The 16,896-nt window shown below is 33.5% G+C and overlaps 1 protein-coding gene across 2 annotated transcripts in view; it reads left to right on the top strand.

Moving 5' to 3' along the window:
• The window catches only part of RELN (reelin), a 558,072-nt gene that overhangs the window by 326,720 nt on the left and 214,456 nt on the right, over positions 1–16,896 (top strand). For both annotated transcript variants that reach the window (XM_070787714.1, XM_070787715.1), the window contains one exon: positions 4,234–4,379. In XM_070787714.1, coding sequence (XP_070643815.1) covers positions 4,234–4,379 — 146 coding nt within the window. The remainder of the gene's footprint in view (positions 1–4,233; positions 4,380–16,896) is intronic.

Genomic DNA, 16,896 nt, shown 5'->3' with positions numbered 1-16,896 from the left:
TTCCTAAAATTCTTTTCATTCTTTAAATTCACATTTTGTTTGGATTTTTAACATAAACACATGTATGTTATACAATGAAAGTTCATCTGTAAGAAAAGTGGCAGCAGATTCCTTGCATCATTAAGTTTTCCTAAGGGAAACGTTTGGTAATCTGCCAACATTTGGAGAGCTTTAAAGTTCTAATTCATGATTCAGTATATTCTGAAAATTAATGAATGATTGTAATATTTTACCTTGTTGTATTGTGCAGTGTATTCTTTTACATTTTATTACAGGTTTTAAGTTGTTCTGAAGAATTTTAATGCCTTACAATGAGAAACACAGTTCAAAATAGATTTAAATGTTCTATTTCTCTATAACCTACTGCTATGGGTATATACTGCTAAGGGAATATAATAGCTTATTTTTGGAAAATAGCATATTCAGAAATAAAATAACAATTATTTTGTAGCACTTAAAGATTTCCAAAAAACCACTTCCACATATAATATAATTTGTGCTTCTTACAGTGTCTCTAGGATATAGACATTAGTGGCCCCAGTCTACAGCCTAAGAAACTGAGGCCTAGATGGGTTAAATGAGTTGTGCAGAACCATGTAGCCATTCAGTAGAGATAATGCATCAGAACATGCCTTCTTTTTTTTAATTTATTGATTTTTAAATTGAAGGATAACTGCTTTACAGAATTTTGTTCTTTAAACATCAACACAGAACATGCCTTCTGATTCTGATCCCCAAACTCCTTGAGGATGGACAATAACTGAGTTTTCATTCCATGTCAAGAATGCTTTTAGTTTCTAGTATTTGGGATTTTTTAAAATAACCTTAATCTCAGCACAATTAATTGAATTGGGTTCAAGGGGGAAGTTCAAGCACCTCTACCCATACAGGGTATAAAGGTATATGGACAGCTAATTTTTTCTTCCAGCTTTATTGAGGTATTGATATATAACATTATAGAAGTTTAAGGTGTACAGCATAATTATTTGACTACATACCTCATGAAATGATCATCACAGTGAGTTTAGTGAATACCCATAATCTCACAGAGATACAAAATTAAGAAATATAAAAAATATATTTTTGATAGCTAATTTATAACAGTTGTATTAACACAAATGGTCTACTAAACCACCAAATGTGTTTGGTAACAGCCAAATAACTAACAAAAAGACCCTTTAAAATATACCTCTGTTTTTTAAAAATACCTACTTATTTTAAGTTTGTGAAATGAGTTTAACAATATGGTATTCAGTTTCATAATGATGTTTCTTTACATAAATTTTCTGTCTCAACTAAATTAGGAGAAGGCAGTGGCACCCCACTCCAGTACTCTTGCCTGGAAAATCCCATGGATGGAGGAGCCTGGTAGGCTGTGGTCCATGGGGTCGCTAAGAGTCGGACACGACTGAGCGACTTTCCTTTCACTTTTCACTTTCATGCATTGTAGAAGAAAATGGCAACCCACTCCAGTTTTCTTGCCTGGAGAATCCCAGGAACTGGGGAGCCTGGTGGGCTGCCGTCTGTGGGGTTGCACAGAGTCGGACACGACTGAAGCAACTTAGTAGCAGCAGCAGCAACTAAATTAAAATATGCATCAAAAGTGTTAATAAATAAATCTTGGAAGAGTAGCAAAGCATAATTATGTGTAACACAGAGTCTTCAAATATTAACAAACAGTTCTGAGGTAAACAGAATCAAAATGGAAATAATTAAATTGGCATTTTAGTCAGAAGTGACCAAGATTTTGTATTAAGCAAATCACTCTTTTCATTACACAAATATATTCTTCTAAATTGTAACATGAGATTATTCCATTTTCTTGTGTATAGATGTTTCATGGTTGCCTCTTACTTGGACAATGACCTAATATCATTTGCACCAGAGTAAAAGTCATATTAATTCCAAATGAATATAGACCATGATGAGTCAGACACAAATAAGTGACTGAGCTGAACTGAACTGCAGTTGCTCAGGATTCCAGAATGAGAAGATAATTGTAAAAACCGCTCTTTAGAGCTTGGTGGCTTTATTATTAGGAAGGTAATCTTTGTTATTCTAGTTGGCATTCCATTATCTTTATAGAGTACATACTAGTCGAGGATCTTTGGGTTTGTCATTACTTAACAGTTTCATTTTACTGTTAAATAAACTAAATCCTATTTTTGATCAATGTGTGTGGATTAAGGATTGCATATAATGAGCTCAGTGTAGCATCCATGAATAATGTGTACTCATTGTGGTGTGAAGAAGATCTTCAAGCAGATGAAGCCTGCCACACAGTATAGCATTATCTAACCTGGGGGCTTCCCTGGTGGCTCAGATGGTAAAAAATATACCTGCAATATGGGAGACCTGGGTTTGATCCCTGGATTAGGAAGATCCCCTGGAGAAGGGAAAGGCTACCCACTTCTTGCCTGAAGAATTCCATGGACAGAGGAACCCGTGGGCTATAGTCCAGGGGATTGCAAAGAATCAGATAGAACTGATCAACTAACACTTTCACTTTCAAGCTGATGAGAAGCACAGTGTGTATGCCTTATGTCTTAGTGCTATGAAATGACTCCCCCAAGATCATATGCACCAACTCTCCTGAACATCTGGAAACTTCTGGAAGCTTTTTTACTCTTTCATTGTAGTAGTCTGATTTCCCTCCCCATTGATTTTATCTGCCACAATCAGTTTAATTGTCATAAAATAATTCTTTGCACATATTACTGCTCTGTTTTAGAACATCACCACTGATGGAATATAGCAGTGATCTCAAAATATCATTTAAGATCCTCTACAGTCAGGCTTCAATCTAATTCTCAAAATTATGCCTACTTATCACCTGTCATTCATTCATATTTGTCATCCAACTTGGATTTTTATCCATCCTTTAAAGCTAATTGAAGACCTGCTCTTCCATGAAGCCTGCTCATTTAGACCTGCCCTGGACACAGTGACTGCTACCTTCTTTCACTCGTTAGCACTTTCCATATGCTGCCTTTGATACATCTCAACTTGGCTACAATCTTTTTAGAGCAAAGATTAGATTATTATTATAATCAATTATAAACCTCTTCCCTCCACTGACTTCCTGATGCTTCCTAACTTGTGAGTTTTCCATAAAAATTAGTTAATTACCTGAAAGACATAACCATATCATAATTTATTCATTTATTAAATTATTCAACAAATATTTTTTAATTACTGCCATATGCCAAGCATTATGCTAAGACCTGAAATACAGGAATATGATCCTTGCCCTACAGAACCAACAGTCACAGGATCTAACTGAAATCCTCTCACCAATTATTTTTCTTCATTTCTATTTTATTTTAAGAGTGTATAAAACTTGAAACAATGTTTGATCTTTTATTTATTAGCATGTCTCTATGTGTGACATTACCAGAAAATGATTAATGCAAAAACTTATATTTTTAAAAGCTAAGTACTCAGTTTACCCAGCTCTATAGTTGGATCTTGCCTTTGATTCTTCACTTAAAGCTGGAAAAAAAGTATAAAAAAAGCATCACAAGAAATTATTTTTCTTTTTTTTGTGATGATGTATATTTTATTTTTTTTAATTTAAACTTATTTATTTTTCTGTAAGCCTGATGTTCTTTTGGAGAATGACAAAGTTTCTTGTTTACAGGCTCATCAGGGACATCATGTACTTCCTAGATCTGGTCAGAAACTTTTGCTCAAAAGCTGGCTGAGAATATACCATCATATCAGGGATTACTTTGACCTTTTCTGTATTCCATGTTTTGATTAGCAAGCTATTCTGCTCATATCCCATTTAGAGACAAATTGTGAAAGGTTTGAATGGCAAGCCAGAAATATATGGAATATTGAAAAGGTCAGTGTGATTTAAGTCCATAACCACAGTATTGAAAATATATGACAAGTCATTATCACACTTAATTCCTACAACAAGGACTGTGGTAAAGATGGGAAATTATTTCAATTAAAATATTCTTGTTTCACACTGAAGGCTGAGGTGGCAAAGCTCAAATGGTCTCTTGACTCTCTTTTTGTGATAACTTAATAAGTTAGAAAGAAATTGTAACTGAATTAAATAAGACCAAAAAAAGAAAAGGAGGTAACAAGCTCTTTTGATTTCAGAGTCCATCGTAGAGGGAATAATATAGTGACTTTTCTAAAAACTCTAATTATACATGAATAAGACAGATACAGCCACAAAACCAATTCAATGGACACCCCACGCTCTCTTTTTATCTACAGCATAGCTGTCAGTCAGATGGGAACTCCATTTATTTCCATGGAAATGAAGGCAGTGAGTTCAATTTTGTCACCACCCGGGATGTAGATCTTTCTACTGAGGATATTCAAGAGCAGTGGTCAGAAGAATTTGAGAGCCAGCCTACAGGGTAAGTAATTGTTATCTCCCATGCTGTGTATAGCACTTACATTTATTCCACTGGTCATATTTTAAATGCATATTGTTAACTAGCAAAAGCATACTTAAGTCAATACTGGAGAGTCTTATCATGGACAAGCCAAAGGGGTACACTTAAACATTCTTTATTAAGCAGTCAATTATTTTATGCATACTAAAAATTTGTGATTGCAAATATCTTTTAACTTCAGTTGAATACTTATATCTCATCTTTGTTTATGCAGCTTTTACCAGGAGAAGTTTTGTTTTTGTTTTTTTCAATGTGTATAGCATATAAAATCTTTCCACTACTTTTATATTGAGACTTTCAGTTGTCTCCCCGGGATCTGAGATTTATATAGATGCTGTTACCGATTTTTAGTGGAATATGGTTTTGATCTATAACAAATTAGTTGTTTGGGGGGTAAAATTTACCATTTAGAGATTTTTAAAGGAAGGATACGAGCCTGACATTGAAACAATGAAGATGGTTTGGTGGTAGTATTTTCTTGCTTTTATAAACTGTGTGCCTTCTTCTGGGTCCAGTGTCCCTAAGATATTTCTAGTAATTGAATGGCACTTTCAGAAGTTCAAATTGAGAAAAATTAACAGGTTCAGAGAATCAAAATTCATAAGATAAGTGTGTGTTGGAATTCTAGAAATTTTCTGGTTCTCACCTGGCCTTTTTCTTTTTTTCAATACATATGCACTTGTAACCAGGTTCTTACTGTTTAGTACATGTTTTCTGAAACCATGATGAAGGAGAATGAAATTAACATAAAATATAGTTTCATAATGATTATGAAATAGCAATGACTTAACTGTTAACTATCAGAAACTTTTCAAGAATACAACATTTGAGGTATTTACATATCTCTGATCTCAACAAATTCAATCAAAACTGGATGGGACCTAAGTGCCTGAGGGACCAGAGGGCCACCATGGACTTCTTGGGTTCCCCACTTCCTATGCATTACCCAGAAACTACATTTGGACCCGATAAGAGGGAAATCTGACTGGCAGCCTGAGCTGTGCTGCTTGACTTTCTGCTGCCACATCAGGATCTCTCACTGTTGCAGGTGAGATTTCTACTAGTACACGCAGCCCTGCTCTTCTGCCTCAGGGAAATCTAGCCTGTGAGAAGCCTCTGAAGAAAACTGACACCTTAAGGGACACCCCCCCCAGGGGGTACCATTGACCTCTCCAAGCCTAGCAGTAATGCTCACACCCTTAAGTCCACAAAGTCCTTCTCTTCTGAGGTTTTTGTCACGCTTGAAGTTCCAGTCCAGTATGGCTCTGGTGTCTACTTGAGGGACCAGCAACCATTGTTTCTCTTTCTTGTGTCCAGGATCTCCCCAGGAGGCTGGCTGCTTTCCTTACACAAACAGGGCTCATTCTACTCCCCTCATAGACCATGATGGGATCTAGAACTTTGACCATGCACCCAAGTCTTCTTTACCCACTTTCTGGAGATAAAAGACCCATCACCAGCATATCAGCGCTTTCTGACTTCTGATATAAAAGACCAATTCAGATCCCTTTACTGACAATGGAACTTGACTGCCTATGAGATGGTCCCAAATTTTCAAGCACCAAAGACTCATTGACCTCCACTCCTTCAACTCTCCCAAGTTTGTACTATCCATGCAGCAGTGACAGGTTTTTCTTTTTCAATGAGACCTATACCCCTGGGAACTCAGGTGATGTCCCAGTGATATCCAGATACGCAGCCTCCTTCCTACTACAGCAGAGAGAAAAACACGTCTCCAGTGGTAACATGCTGACATGCAAACCCTTTCCTGTTTAGTTAACTGGCTAGCTAATTAGCTATGTATCTCTTTCCTCAAAGTTCTAATGTCCTCTTATTCTTTGGGGAAGAGATAAAATTTATTTTTACCCATGGCCTTCATATCCACATATTTCCTCTCCCAGAATGTCCTCTTTTATTATTAAAAGTCGTCTATAGAAGAACAAAAGAATGCTGTACTATATCGACTAATGGTCCACACAACTCTCCAGTACTAACATTAGTGGAGACTTAGTTCAAACACACGGAAAAACCCTTTAGGAATTAAGCTTAGAAAGGAATAAATTTTATATTAAAAGAAACGAAACATACTTTAGAAAATTAATGTACTAATCCAGAAAAATACCTGGCAAAAAACATATTCCAGTTAACAGATCAGACATTCTGTTATCTCAGAGCACTAATGATATGAGAATTTGTGGTTAAATGAAAACTTTCATCTCCCAAAACAAACCAAAAGAAATAAAAGTATTTATGCTTGAAAAAAGAGCTAAAGTCAATACAGACACTGGAATATCAGACCAAATTCCATTCACTTAGTGACTCATGTGGTTTCTTTGGCCAATTCTCAGTGCTAAGATATATCAGGTTTTGGTCACAGTTAAGAGGCTGGTACTTTCAAGCCATGACATTGTCAGCAGATTTCTGTTCCAATAACATAGAATAATGTGCTTGACAAAAGCACCTGTGTCCCTGTAATTGGAACACAATTCACCTAAATTCTGAAAGCAGCTTAATTATTCTAGCAACCACACCTTAGCTTTGTTGTAGCTTTTCCCCTAGGATATCAGACCACACTGCCCCCTCTCAGAACTACTTCATTTATACTCTTATCTGGTGAACCAGTTATCCATGTTGCCCTTATATTATAAAAAAAGATATAAAAGGATAATGAGAGAATCTAGTACTTTCTTTGTTTTGGGATGGTGATAAATTGCTGATTTAATCTGTAATGTTGTATGTGAATGTGTATATGTGTGTATACCTTCTCCATACCTACTCACTCCCAAATGCTGCTTTATTGATCTAGGAGAGAATGCTGTTGTAGTTAATTCTTAATCAAAACTCCAGTGAAGATATCCTGTCACAATCAAATTAATGTGAAGCATTTTTACCTAGGGTAAGAACTGACAAAGAAAAACAGATTAGGATCTTGGTAGTGAAATTCTTGATGTGTTTTTTGAGCCAGATTTACTGAATATTTGTCTCATTCTTCCCCTCAACCATCACCACCCACACAGACAATTTATCATCATAAGCTCACTGCTGAAACAGACATAAAACATAGGTGTTAAATTCCCACAGTATTCAAGAGTGACCAATTGAATTGATTGAATTCTGACACTTTGAGGTCACTTTCTTTTAACACACACAAAAAATAAATTATTAGTATGGATATAATATTTTCATCTCTTTTAACTATGTTTTTTCTCCCATAAGAATTATGAAAGAGAAAAAAAGAATATGCAATCCTCTCTAATAATATCTTCAAAACATTTCACATGAATTCAGGCAAGAAAAAGTGTCCACAGTCATTATGACTTTTTTTGGAACCCAGTTTCCAAATATTCCTGTTTCCTTTCCATTTGAATGAAACTATTTGATCTCACATCACAAAGATGCAAAAATTATTTGCTTTTCACATCACAAAGCTGTATGTAGATAGGTTTATTTTAAGTGGGATTTTAAAGTTTATTTTCTTTTTCCTAGAAAAGATACATCTGTTACTTCAGCAAGATAGAAACTTTAATAGATAAACTGATAATTTATGTGAGCCTTAGTGAACTTTGGCTTAACCTTATAAACACATCATTTAATTAGCAACTACCGTATCTCACCTAGCCAAAGCTGTCTTCAGGTGGGAGGGGACTTTGTAGAGAAACACATTGCTAGAATATGGAATTTGTATGCTTGTCATGCATGTTTTTAACTATTCAGATAACGTTTCAAAATACCTGTTTTATTGCTTTCACTGAAGTATTCATATTAGAGAACCTCCACAATGTAATGAATGTTAAGCTGTGTTTTGAAGTGTAATTAATTTACAGTGTTGTGTTAGGTTCAGGTATATAGCAACATGATTCAGATATATACATACATAGATATATCATATATATGTGTTATATATATGATATATATGTATATATATTCTTTTTTCAGATTCTTTTCCATTATAGGATTATTATAAGATATTGAATATAGTTCCTGTTCTATACAGTGGGACCTTACTATTTATTCTATATATAATAGTTTGTATCTGCTAATCTCAAACTCCTGATTTATCCCTTCCTGCCTTTCTTCTTTGGTAATCATAGGTTTGTTATCTATGTCTGTGAGTCTATTTCTGTTTTGTAAATAAGTTCATTTGTATCACTTTTTTATATTATACATGTGTCAGTCGTGTCCGACTCTTTGCGACCCCGTGAACTGTAGCCTACCAGGCTCCTCCGTCCATGGGATTCTTCAGGCAAGAATACTGCAGCGGGTTGCCATTTCCTTCTCCAGGGGATCTTCCCGATCCAGGGATCGAACGCGGGTCTCCCGCATTGCAGGCAGATGCTTTAACCTCTGAGCCACCAGGGAAGCCCATATTATACATGTAAAGAATATCATATGATACTTGTCTTTCTCTGTCTGACTTACTTCACTTAATATAATAATTTCTAGATCCAGGTCCATCCATATTACTGCAAATGGCATTATTTCTTTTTTTTTTTTTTATGGCTGAGTAATTGAATATCAGACTATTGAATCAAGAGAGCGTACTCTAGTCTTCCACAACTGCCCCAAATCCTTGGAAATTATAGAAAATGAGCAAATGAATCTGTAATGACACTCTGAAAAAAAAAAGTGTGCCCTAATTGAGCCAGGAATTAGGAAGTGTTACAAAAAATTAGAAAAAAAAAAAAACGGATCTGATTAAGGAGAAAACTATAACTTAAAATACATATTTAATGAGGCACTAAAAAAGGTATAGGTACTGAATGAACACAGGAATCAGATGGGGCTCTGACGTCCTGCTGTGGAGATTGCCAAGTAGATGGTCTCTCACTGCATTCAACTTCTGTGCGGGCCACTTCTGCCCTTAGGAACAAGCAGTGAATGTGAACACTTGGAATGGAGAAGCAGGGCCATGCCAGGTAACTGGAAACCTCAAGGATCCCCATGGTACTCCCCACCCAAGAGCACATCGGCTCTCATTGGTGGACATTTTTTACACCAAAACTAAGGGTGAATAGTGGATACAAATGATCTGGAATCATCAAATCTGAGGAAAATCCACTCCATAAAAATAATTAATCAAACTAGACAGCTAAGAACTGAGAAAATAGATGTATCAGAGTAAACAAATGGAGACTTTATCATTATAGTTAATGCCCTCAAAGAGATAAGAAAGCATACTGTATTTGTTAAATTAAAACAGATTTTATGAAGAAAAAATAGAGATGTGAAAAATGAAAATATATGATTGTTGAAACAAATTTAGTGGATTTTTCCCCCTGAATATGAGCATAGGCATAGGTAAAGAACAAATTAGTGAGCTGGAAATTTGAGTTTTGAAGTGTTTCCAAAACTTAGGATTATTGTATAGTGTGTATACTATACTGTAAAGTATAGGGGGAAGAATAGTATTTCTAACATTAGAAATAATAGGAATTCCTAAAGGAGGAAGGGTCAGAGGGAAAATGTGGAATGAAATATTAAAAAAAAAATAGAAGAAAGGTTCCCGAAACTTAGAAGAAAGAAGAGACATAGTTCATATGAATGAAAATGTTTAGCAAGATGGATGGAAAAATATCCAGTCCTAGACCATAAGGGAGAAACTTCAGAACACAGTTGAAAGTGGAAATCTTAAATCTTTAATGAGTTTCATTGTGCTTTCCTTGGTAACACAAAGCATAAGTTTTAAAAAATGAAGCAGTTATCTTAGTGTTCTGAGAGAGGATTATTTGGAACTTAACATTCTCCTCCAGACAAATATGATTCAAGTATTGGAGAAAAATAAAAAGCTTTGCAGACACAAGGGTTCAGAAAGTTTACTACTCCTGAACACTCTCTGAAAGAATTACTGGAAGATGTACCCATAGAAGTTAATCCAAGAGAAATATGATAGATTCAAGAAAGAGTAGTGAGCAAGGAAAAAAGGAAAGCTTGTAGTTCAGACTGAAAAAAAATTGATTATTAAAATATTTAAATCAAAGTTTGTAGTTAAAGCCCAGATGACCTCAATATGACAGGTACAAAGGGAAACTGACGAGAAGAGAAAAAGCAATTAAAATACTGCCAACGTTCTTTACTTGCCTGGAGTAAGAATATAGGTCTTGGGTAACTCTTAATATTAGTAGAAAGCTTTAAGGGTAAATAGGTGTGTTAAAGAAATTATGTTAGCCATATATAGGCTACATAACTTCTAAAGCATTAGCTTAACAGAATAAAGAGAACTTAGTCCACAAATGCCAGGAGTGACAGAAAAATAAACAAAAAACAGAGTAAATAGAAAGCAGAAAACAGTTTGGCATGAACCAATCCAAGATCCCCTGGAGAGGAGAGTGGCTACCCACTCTAGTAGTCAAAGTGAGAATTCTATGGACAGGGGAGCCTGGTGGGCTACAGTCCATGAGATCACCAAGAGTCAGACACAACTGAGCAATTAACACTTTCGCTTTTTCAATCTAAATATATCAGTGCACAATAAACTTGAATGAGTTATGTTCATTTATTGTGAGATTTTCATAGTAAGTTTTAAAAATATCAGCTATTTATTTGCTATTTATGAAAGACTTAAACTAGAATAATGTAAGAAGTTGAAAATCAATAAAGAAAAACTAATATACCAGATAAATGCAACAAAAGAAGCAAGGAGGCATATTAATATCAGATATTCAAACCTTATAGAATTCAGATTTAAGCAATAAAGGACTAAAAAGGAGTATTTTATGCAATAATATATGAAGAGCACTTTGCACAGTGCATGACACATAACAAGCAATCAAAAAAAATCAAAAATTGGTTGCTGTTCCAACTGTGATTACTGTTGGTAATAGGATATGACCAAAGTGGTACTCAAAGAAAAATTATACTCACAGAAACTAATAAGATATAAAAGAAACACAAACAAAATTAAATAGTCCAATAAAACCTAAATGAGATTATCTGAACTAATGGGAGGTCATTTTAAGAAAGACAATATTAGTTAAAATGATAATTGCATATATTTTGAAACCATGGAACTGCTAAAATGGATCAAAGTAAACTTGTTTCAAGCTGTTAAAAGACTTATTTGTTCAGGTTTGCTTTTGATGTGGGTTCTAACATTGCTTTCTATTTAAGCAAATTATTTTTCTATTTTAAAACATAAACAGTAAATTTTCAAATAATAAAAAATAAGTTCATATGATTAGGTGTGCCAAAATTGTTCTGAAATTCCTTGTTTAATTTGTAGCACATTTTTATCTTCACTTTTGGCAATGCCATTCTTCAATAACCTCTTCCCGCTCCAAACTAGCTTTCCATGTGAGCATCCAGAATACAGCAACTGTCTTCCTCTTCAAGAAAGGACTCTCTTTACTGAAGTCACAGAAAAAAGAGAATGAAATCAGAATCTTAATTCCTTACAGCTTGGGACAACATTAGACCATGATAGGATTTTTCTGTAGCGGTGTTAGAAGAGGCTGCTGGCACTGAAGTGTTCAAATGCCCACTTCTTCAGCATGTCTTTGTTCTCCATAGTCTTTCTTCAGTAGTTCACCTGCTCCACACTGACCACAAGGCACTCCTGAATATTTAGGAGTTTATATGAAGGAAAAGCAGAACTCTGATACCTCAAGAAATGTAGCTCAGGGTTATCTATTAATAGAATACATCTAAGGAGCATTAGAAAATTGAGAATTTAATTCCTCAGCCCCATAAATTATGATAAATGGTATAATTATTTAGTGATGTATTTTGAAGTATGACAACAAAATAATGACTAGTTTGGCATATATAATAAAATATTATATAGCCCATTTTTAAAGAGTTAATAATAATCTGGGGAAAGTATATATTATTAATGTAAATGAAAAAAGGCAAAATTCAAAACCATCTGTATAATATTTTCATGACCATGTTGAAATACACATATAAAATGTTAGAAATATAGTCAAATATTAATTGTTCTTGTCTTCCAGTTTTCCAATAATGAGAATATAGCTATCAGAAAATAGATGAAATTCCCAGAATTCCAAAACACTAGAAAGACATAGAAGGGATGCCGGAGGGCAAACAGAGAGAGTAGTGTCTCAGCTGCTGAACTGACTATTCCCTGTTCCTTCCAACCTCCAGTCCAAAGACTCCCATTCTGCTACCACCCACACCCTATTAAGAGAATTGCTTTATAAATTTGTTCTGAAGAAATTCTTTCAAGAAATACATTTTAAAACATCTCATCAAAGATTACAGAAAAAAATTGAGCACAGAAAATGTTTTCCTCAGGTCAGCCATAACTTAGTCTCTGATCAGGAATTTACTATAAAAAGACCAAAATACAAAGTATTAGTTATATTTTTTAATGTCATTGCTTAGAAAAGTGGGTCATACCTGCAACTGTCTTTTAAATTTCAAAATGTCTTTCAAAATGTCTTTCTTAAATTTCAGTGCTATTCACTGGAATAAAACCAAGAAAAAGGCAATATAAACTTAATAAAACAAATTTATATTGGCTTCCCCTTCTGGGGAGATAATCCCAAAGAATGTTACATATATCCTTGAAAACCTAAACTGCATATAGGCCAAGAAGAACAATCTCCATTATAGCCCCTTCCATGTCGGCTGATGCTTTTATTAAAAATTGGTCTTAAAACTATTTAAAACTCTTCAGAACAGTTTGAGCATCTTCTTGCTATTTTCTACAAATTCTTCCCTCTATCCTACCCAGAAGAATTATGTTACCTCTGGCTTAGGATCCTTTTCACAAGGTGCTTATAATGCTCCAGAGGGATTTTATTTAAGCTTATAATTCAGGATAAGTGAATCAAGGACAGATTGACAGTCTGAGTTAACATTGTATTAAGTGGGTCTCCTTTTTTTTTTTTTTTTTAACAGGCACATTCGTTATTATTAAAGCAAAACCACTTGACCATTTAGATCACATAAGTAATAAATTTAAATTCCCAGATAGGTTTGTAGCCCAAATCTTGGACTGTACAAAAGACCCACTGATAGAAAGTACAGTTTTCTTTCAGCTAAGTATGGCCTTGCTTAAATTGATTGATTAAGCAATTACATTTTGCATGTTGTACTGCAACTTTGTGCAAGATTGCTGCTCTGCTAATTCTAATATGAAAAAATACTCATTGTAATTTAAAAGTTCACTTGAATTGCCACTTTGACTTATTTTAAAACAAAAATAGCACTATATTTTACGAGGTGGTGGGGGTGGGGAGAAAAGGAAACAAACATTATTTGAAACTGTAATATGCCAGGCGATATATCTTTTTCTCTAAACATCCTCAGTCTAGGTCATATTTCTGTTTTATTGGTGAGGAAGCTGAGTGTTTTCTACCATTCTGAAGCCAATACTCTTTATTAATGTTATTCCAACAAGAGTGTAAATAAAAATAATGCATGTAATAAAAACCTAAGACAAAATTGAATTTGAGTGAAATATAGCAGAACCAATTGAAGAAAGGAATTTTTAAATGCAGTTCATACAGGAAAGCCTTCAAAGAGAACTCATCCTTTACCTTCACCTAAGCTGTCATGCTGGAGGAAAAACCTATAAATGCAATGAAGGTGGAGAAGCCTTTAGTCAAAGTATACACCTTGCTAGACCTCACAGGACTTATGCTAGAGATAAGCCTCATGAATATAAATGAATGTGGAAGAATCTTTACATATGGCACATTCCTTATTAAATATCAAAGAATTCATCCCAAATAGAGACCTTATGGATGTAATGAACTTATTCAGTCTCAGAGAATTTCTAGTAGATAAAAAAATGTTATGAATCTGGTAAATGTAGGCTCTTATAGCCAGGCTCTATTCTATATCTTAGTTCAAGCCTAAAGTCATCAACTTTAGGTGGTTTAATATATTCTGGAAAATATAATAAAACAGATCTTCATAGATCATGTGAAATGTTCCACTACCTTTTAGAGGCTTTTGTACCAATATTTGTAGTAGGGGGGAAAAGGTATTTAAAATATAAGACCTCTGTTTCCTATGTTCATATTCTTAGTATTTTCATCAATCTATGATGAAATAATTTAACTTTTCATTCTGAATTCTAACACATATAAATTGAATGTTTTTCTTCCTTTTTCTGAAAGTGATTTTCCTTTTGCAAAAGAAAGGAAATGTGTAAAGTAAAAATTAAAAGTCTTCCAATGTGAATCCCTACTGTTAAAATGTAGACATGTTTTCTGGTATATATCCATTCAGAAATTTTTCTATGACCATACAAAAATACTCTCTAGGGTCAAATTTTCCTTACTAAACTTGATTTTTAAAAATTTAACAATATATTATGAATGTCTCTTTTAGTCAGTGAATATATATCATTATTTCAGAATGTCACTGTACCAATTTATCTATCTGGACCTCTGTTGATAGTCAAAGAATATTGTGATAGATTTTTTGTATACTTAAAGTATTTCTGAAGGAGAAATTCCTAAAAGAAGAAAAAAGACAATTAGAAAATCAGATATATACATATACATATATATGTATATATGTAATTTTCATTTTGATAAGTACTGCCAGATTGCCCTTTGAAGAGTATTCATCATTTTTTTTTTAGCTTATGAAAACACTATTTTTAATTTCAGCTTTATTGAGATACAGTTGACATATAAAGTTGTAAGATATCTGAAGTGTACATCATGTTGATTTGATATATATAAACATAAAATCTAATTAATTAGCATATCTATCATTTCACTTCTGGGTTTTTTTTGGTGAGAATTTTTAAGTTTTACTCCATATCATTTTTTATTTTAATTTTTATTGGGGTATTGCTGATTTACAATATTGTGTTAGTTACAGGTGTACAACAAAATGAATCAGTTATACTTTTGTATCATTCTTAAAACTATTAAAGTGTGAGCTGATTAAAATATAATTATATTCTCAAGGCATTCCAAAGCAGCTAATAGGGAGGATCACAAGCTTTCCAGGTAAAAAAAAACTTCTTTAAATTAGTTTTGCTTACAAAAAGAATTCTCTTTTTGATACAAAAAGTAGAAGGATATACACTAAAATATAAATTAAATATTATTTTGCCCTTCTACCTCTAAGGAACAAAGTTGCCTTAAGGCATTTTATTGATTATTAAATTTTTTTGCGTATTGCAACTTTGCCCCATTCTATTATAAATAATAGATACCCATGTATTTATAATAAATAATGTAAGGAATGTTTTTTTAGAATTAGCCATCAAAGAATAAATATAAATTGCTTTATTGTAGAGAGTTCTTCCCTCTAGGCAGTCATTCCTTCAAATGCAGTTCACAAAGAACCACATTTCCTTGGGGAAAACAATTTAAACTGTAGAGAAGTAACACTCCTTTTCAGGAAAATTGCAGTACCATCCAAGATATTGCTAAAACTATAGAGCTCTGTAAATACCACTGCTGGACTCAAAGATTTGGTTATGTTCATGAACAAGATATGTAAATGAAAAATGCAATATGTTAAATGAGACTGTTTAGCAAACAAGATATGTCTTATAACTTATACTGTTTTTATATTATAGTATAGTTTGGATTTTATATATTTCTTAATGAGAAAATTAAAGCAGATTGGGAGGAGTTTCACGTATAAGTGTATTGGAGGTTGCAATTTTAGATGTCTAAGGAGGACTTCACTGAGTCAGTGACATCATCATAAATATCTAAAGGAGATTAGGGAGTCAGCCATGCTGGCTGGGCAAGAATATTCTTTGCAGAAAGAACATCAGTACAAAATCTCTGAAATACTAACATCTCTTGATTCAAATGGCATTTTCATGCCCATCAACATATACTGACTATCAAATTTATAATAGTTCATAAAAAGTTATATTGTAACAGATAACAAAAAAGATTCGGTTATGTCATAATTTTACTTCATGTAATTATTATATTGAGAGAATCAGAGACCATGATATTTTTGTAATTGGAATAGACTACAACTTTGCAACCTGACAGAGAGGGATTCTGAATTCCGGGCAGGTGTCTATCAGGTCCCTCAGTAGTTGATTCAGCTCTGGGACCCCCTCAAGGATACTTTGCCTCCAACTAAGCTCGAGCCAGTGTTTGTACAAATTCATGAAAGAATGAGCTTGTGCCATAAGAAGCTCCTACTGAATTTTTATTTAATGAAAGATAATTTATTTAAAGCAGTGAGACTTTTACAAAGTGATTTTTCAGATTTCTCTCCACTTTTCTCTTCAAAGCTGACTAAATTTTCTATTTCCTTTTATTGTAATATATATTTGTATATATCTTTGTATTTATTTTATTGTGTATATATATATTTGTAATATATTTATTTTAATTATTTATTTTAAAGAAAATAACCTCACTTTTGTTATCTTCAAATATATTGGGAGAAATGAAAATTAGAATAAAATTGAATATGTTTTAAAAAAGATTAAAAAGAGATAATACAGCCTAAATCATGTCTCATATAACCCTCTCTGTGGTAGAAGTCATGAAAACAATTCATTTAGATTAAAAGAGTT

Source organism: Bos indicus, chromosome 4, assembly GCF_029378745.1.
Source record: "Bos indicus isolate NIAB-ARS_2022 breed Sahiwal x Tharparkar chromosome 4, NIAB-ARS_B.indTharparkar_mat_pri_1.0, whole genome shotgun sequence".
Classification (NCBI taxonomy): domain Eukaryota; kingdom Metazoa; phylum Chordata; class Mammalia; order Artiodactyla; family Bovidae; genus Bos; species Bos indicus.
This window is presented reverse-complemented; position numbering and strand designations above follow the sequence as displayed.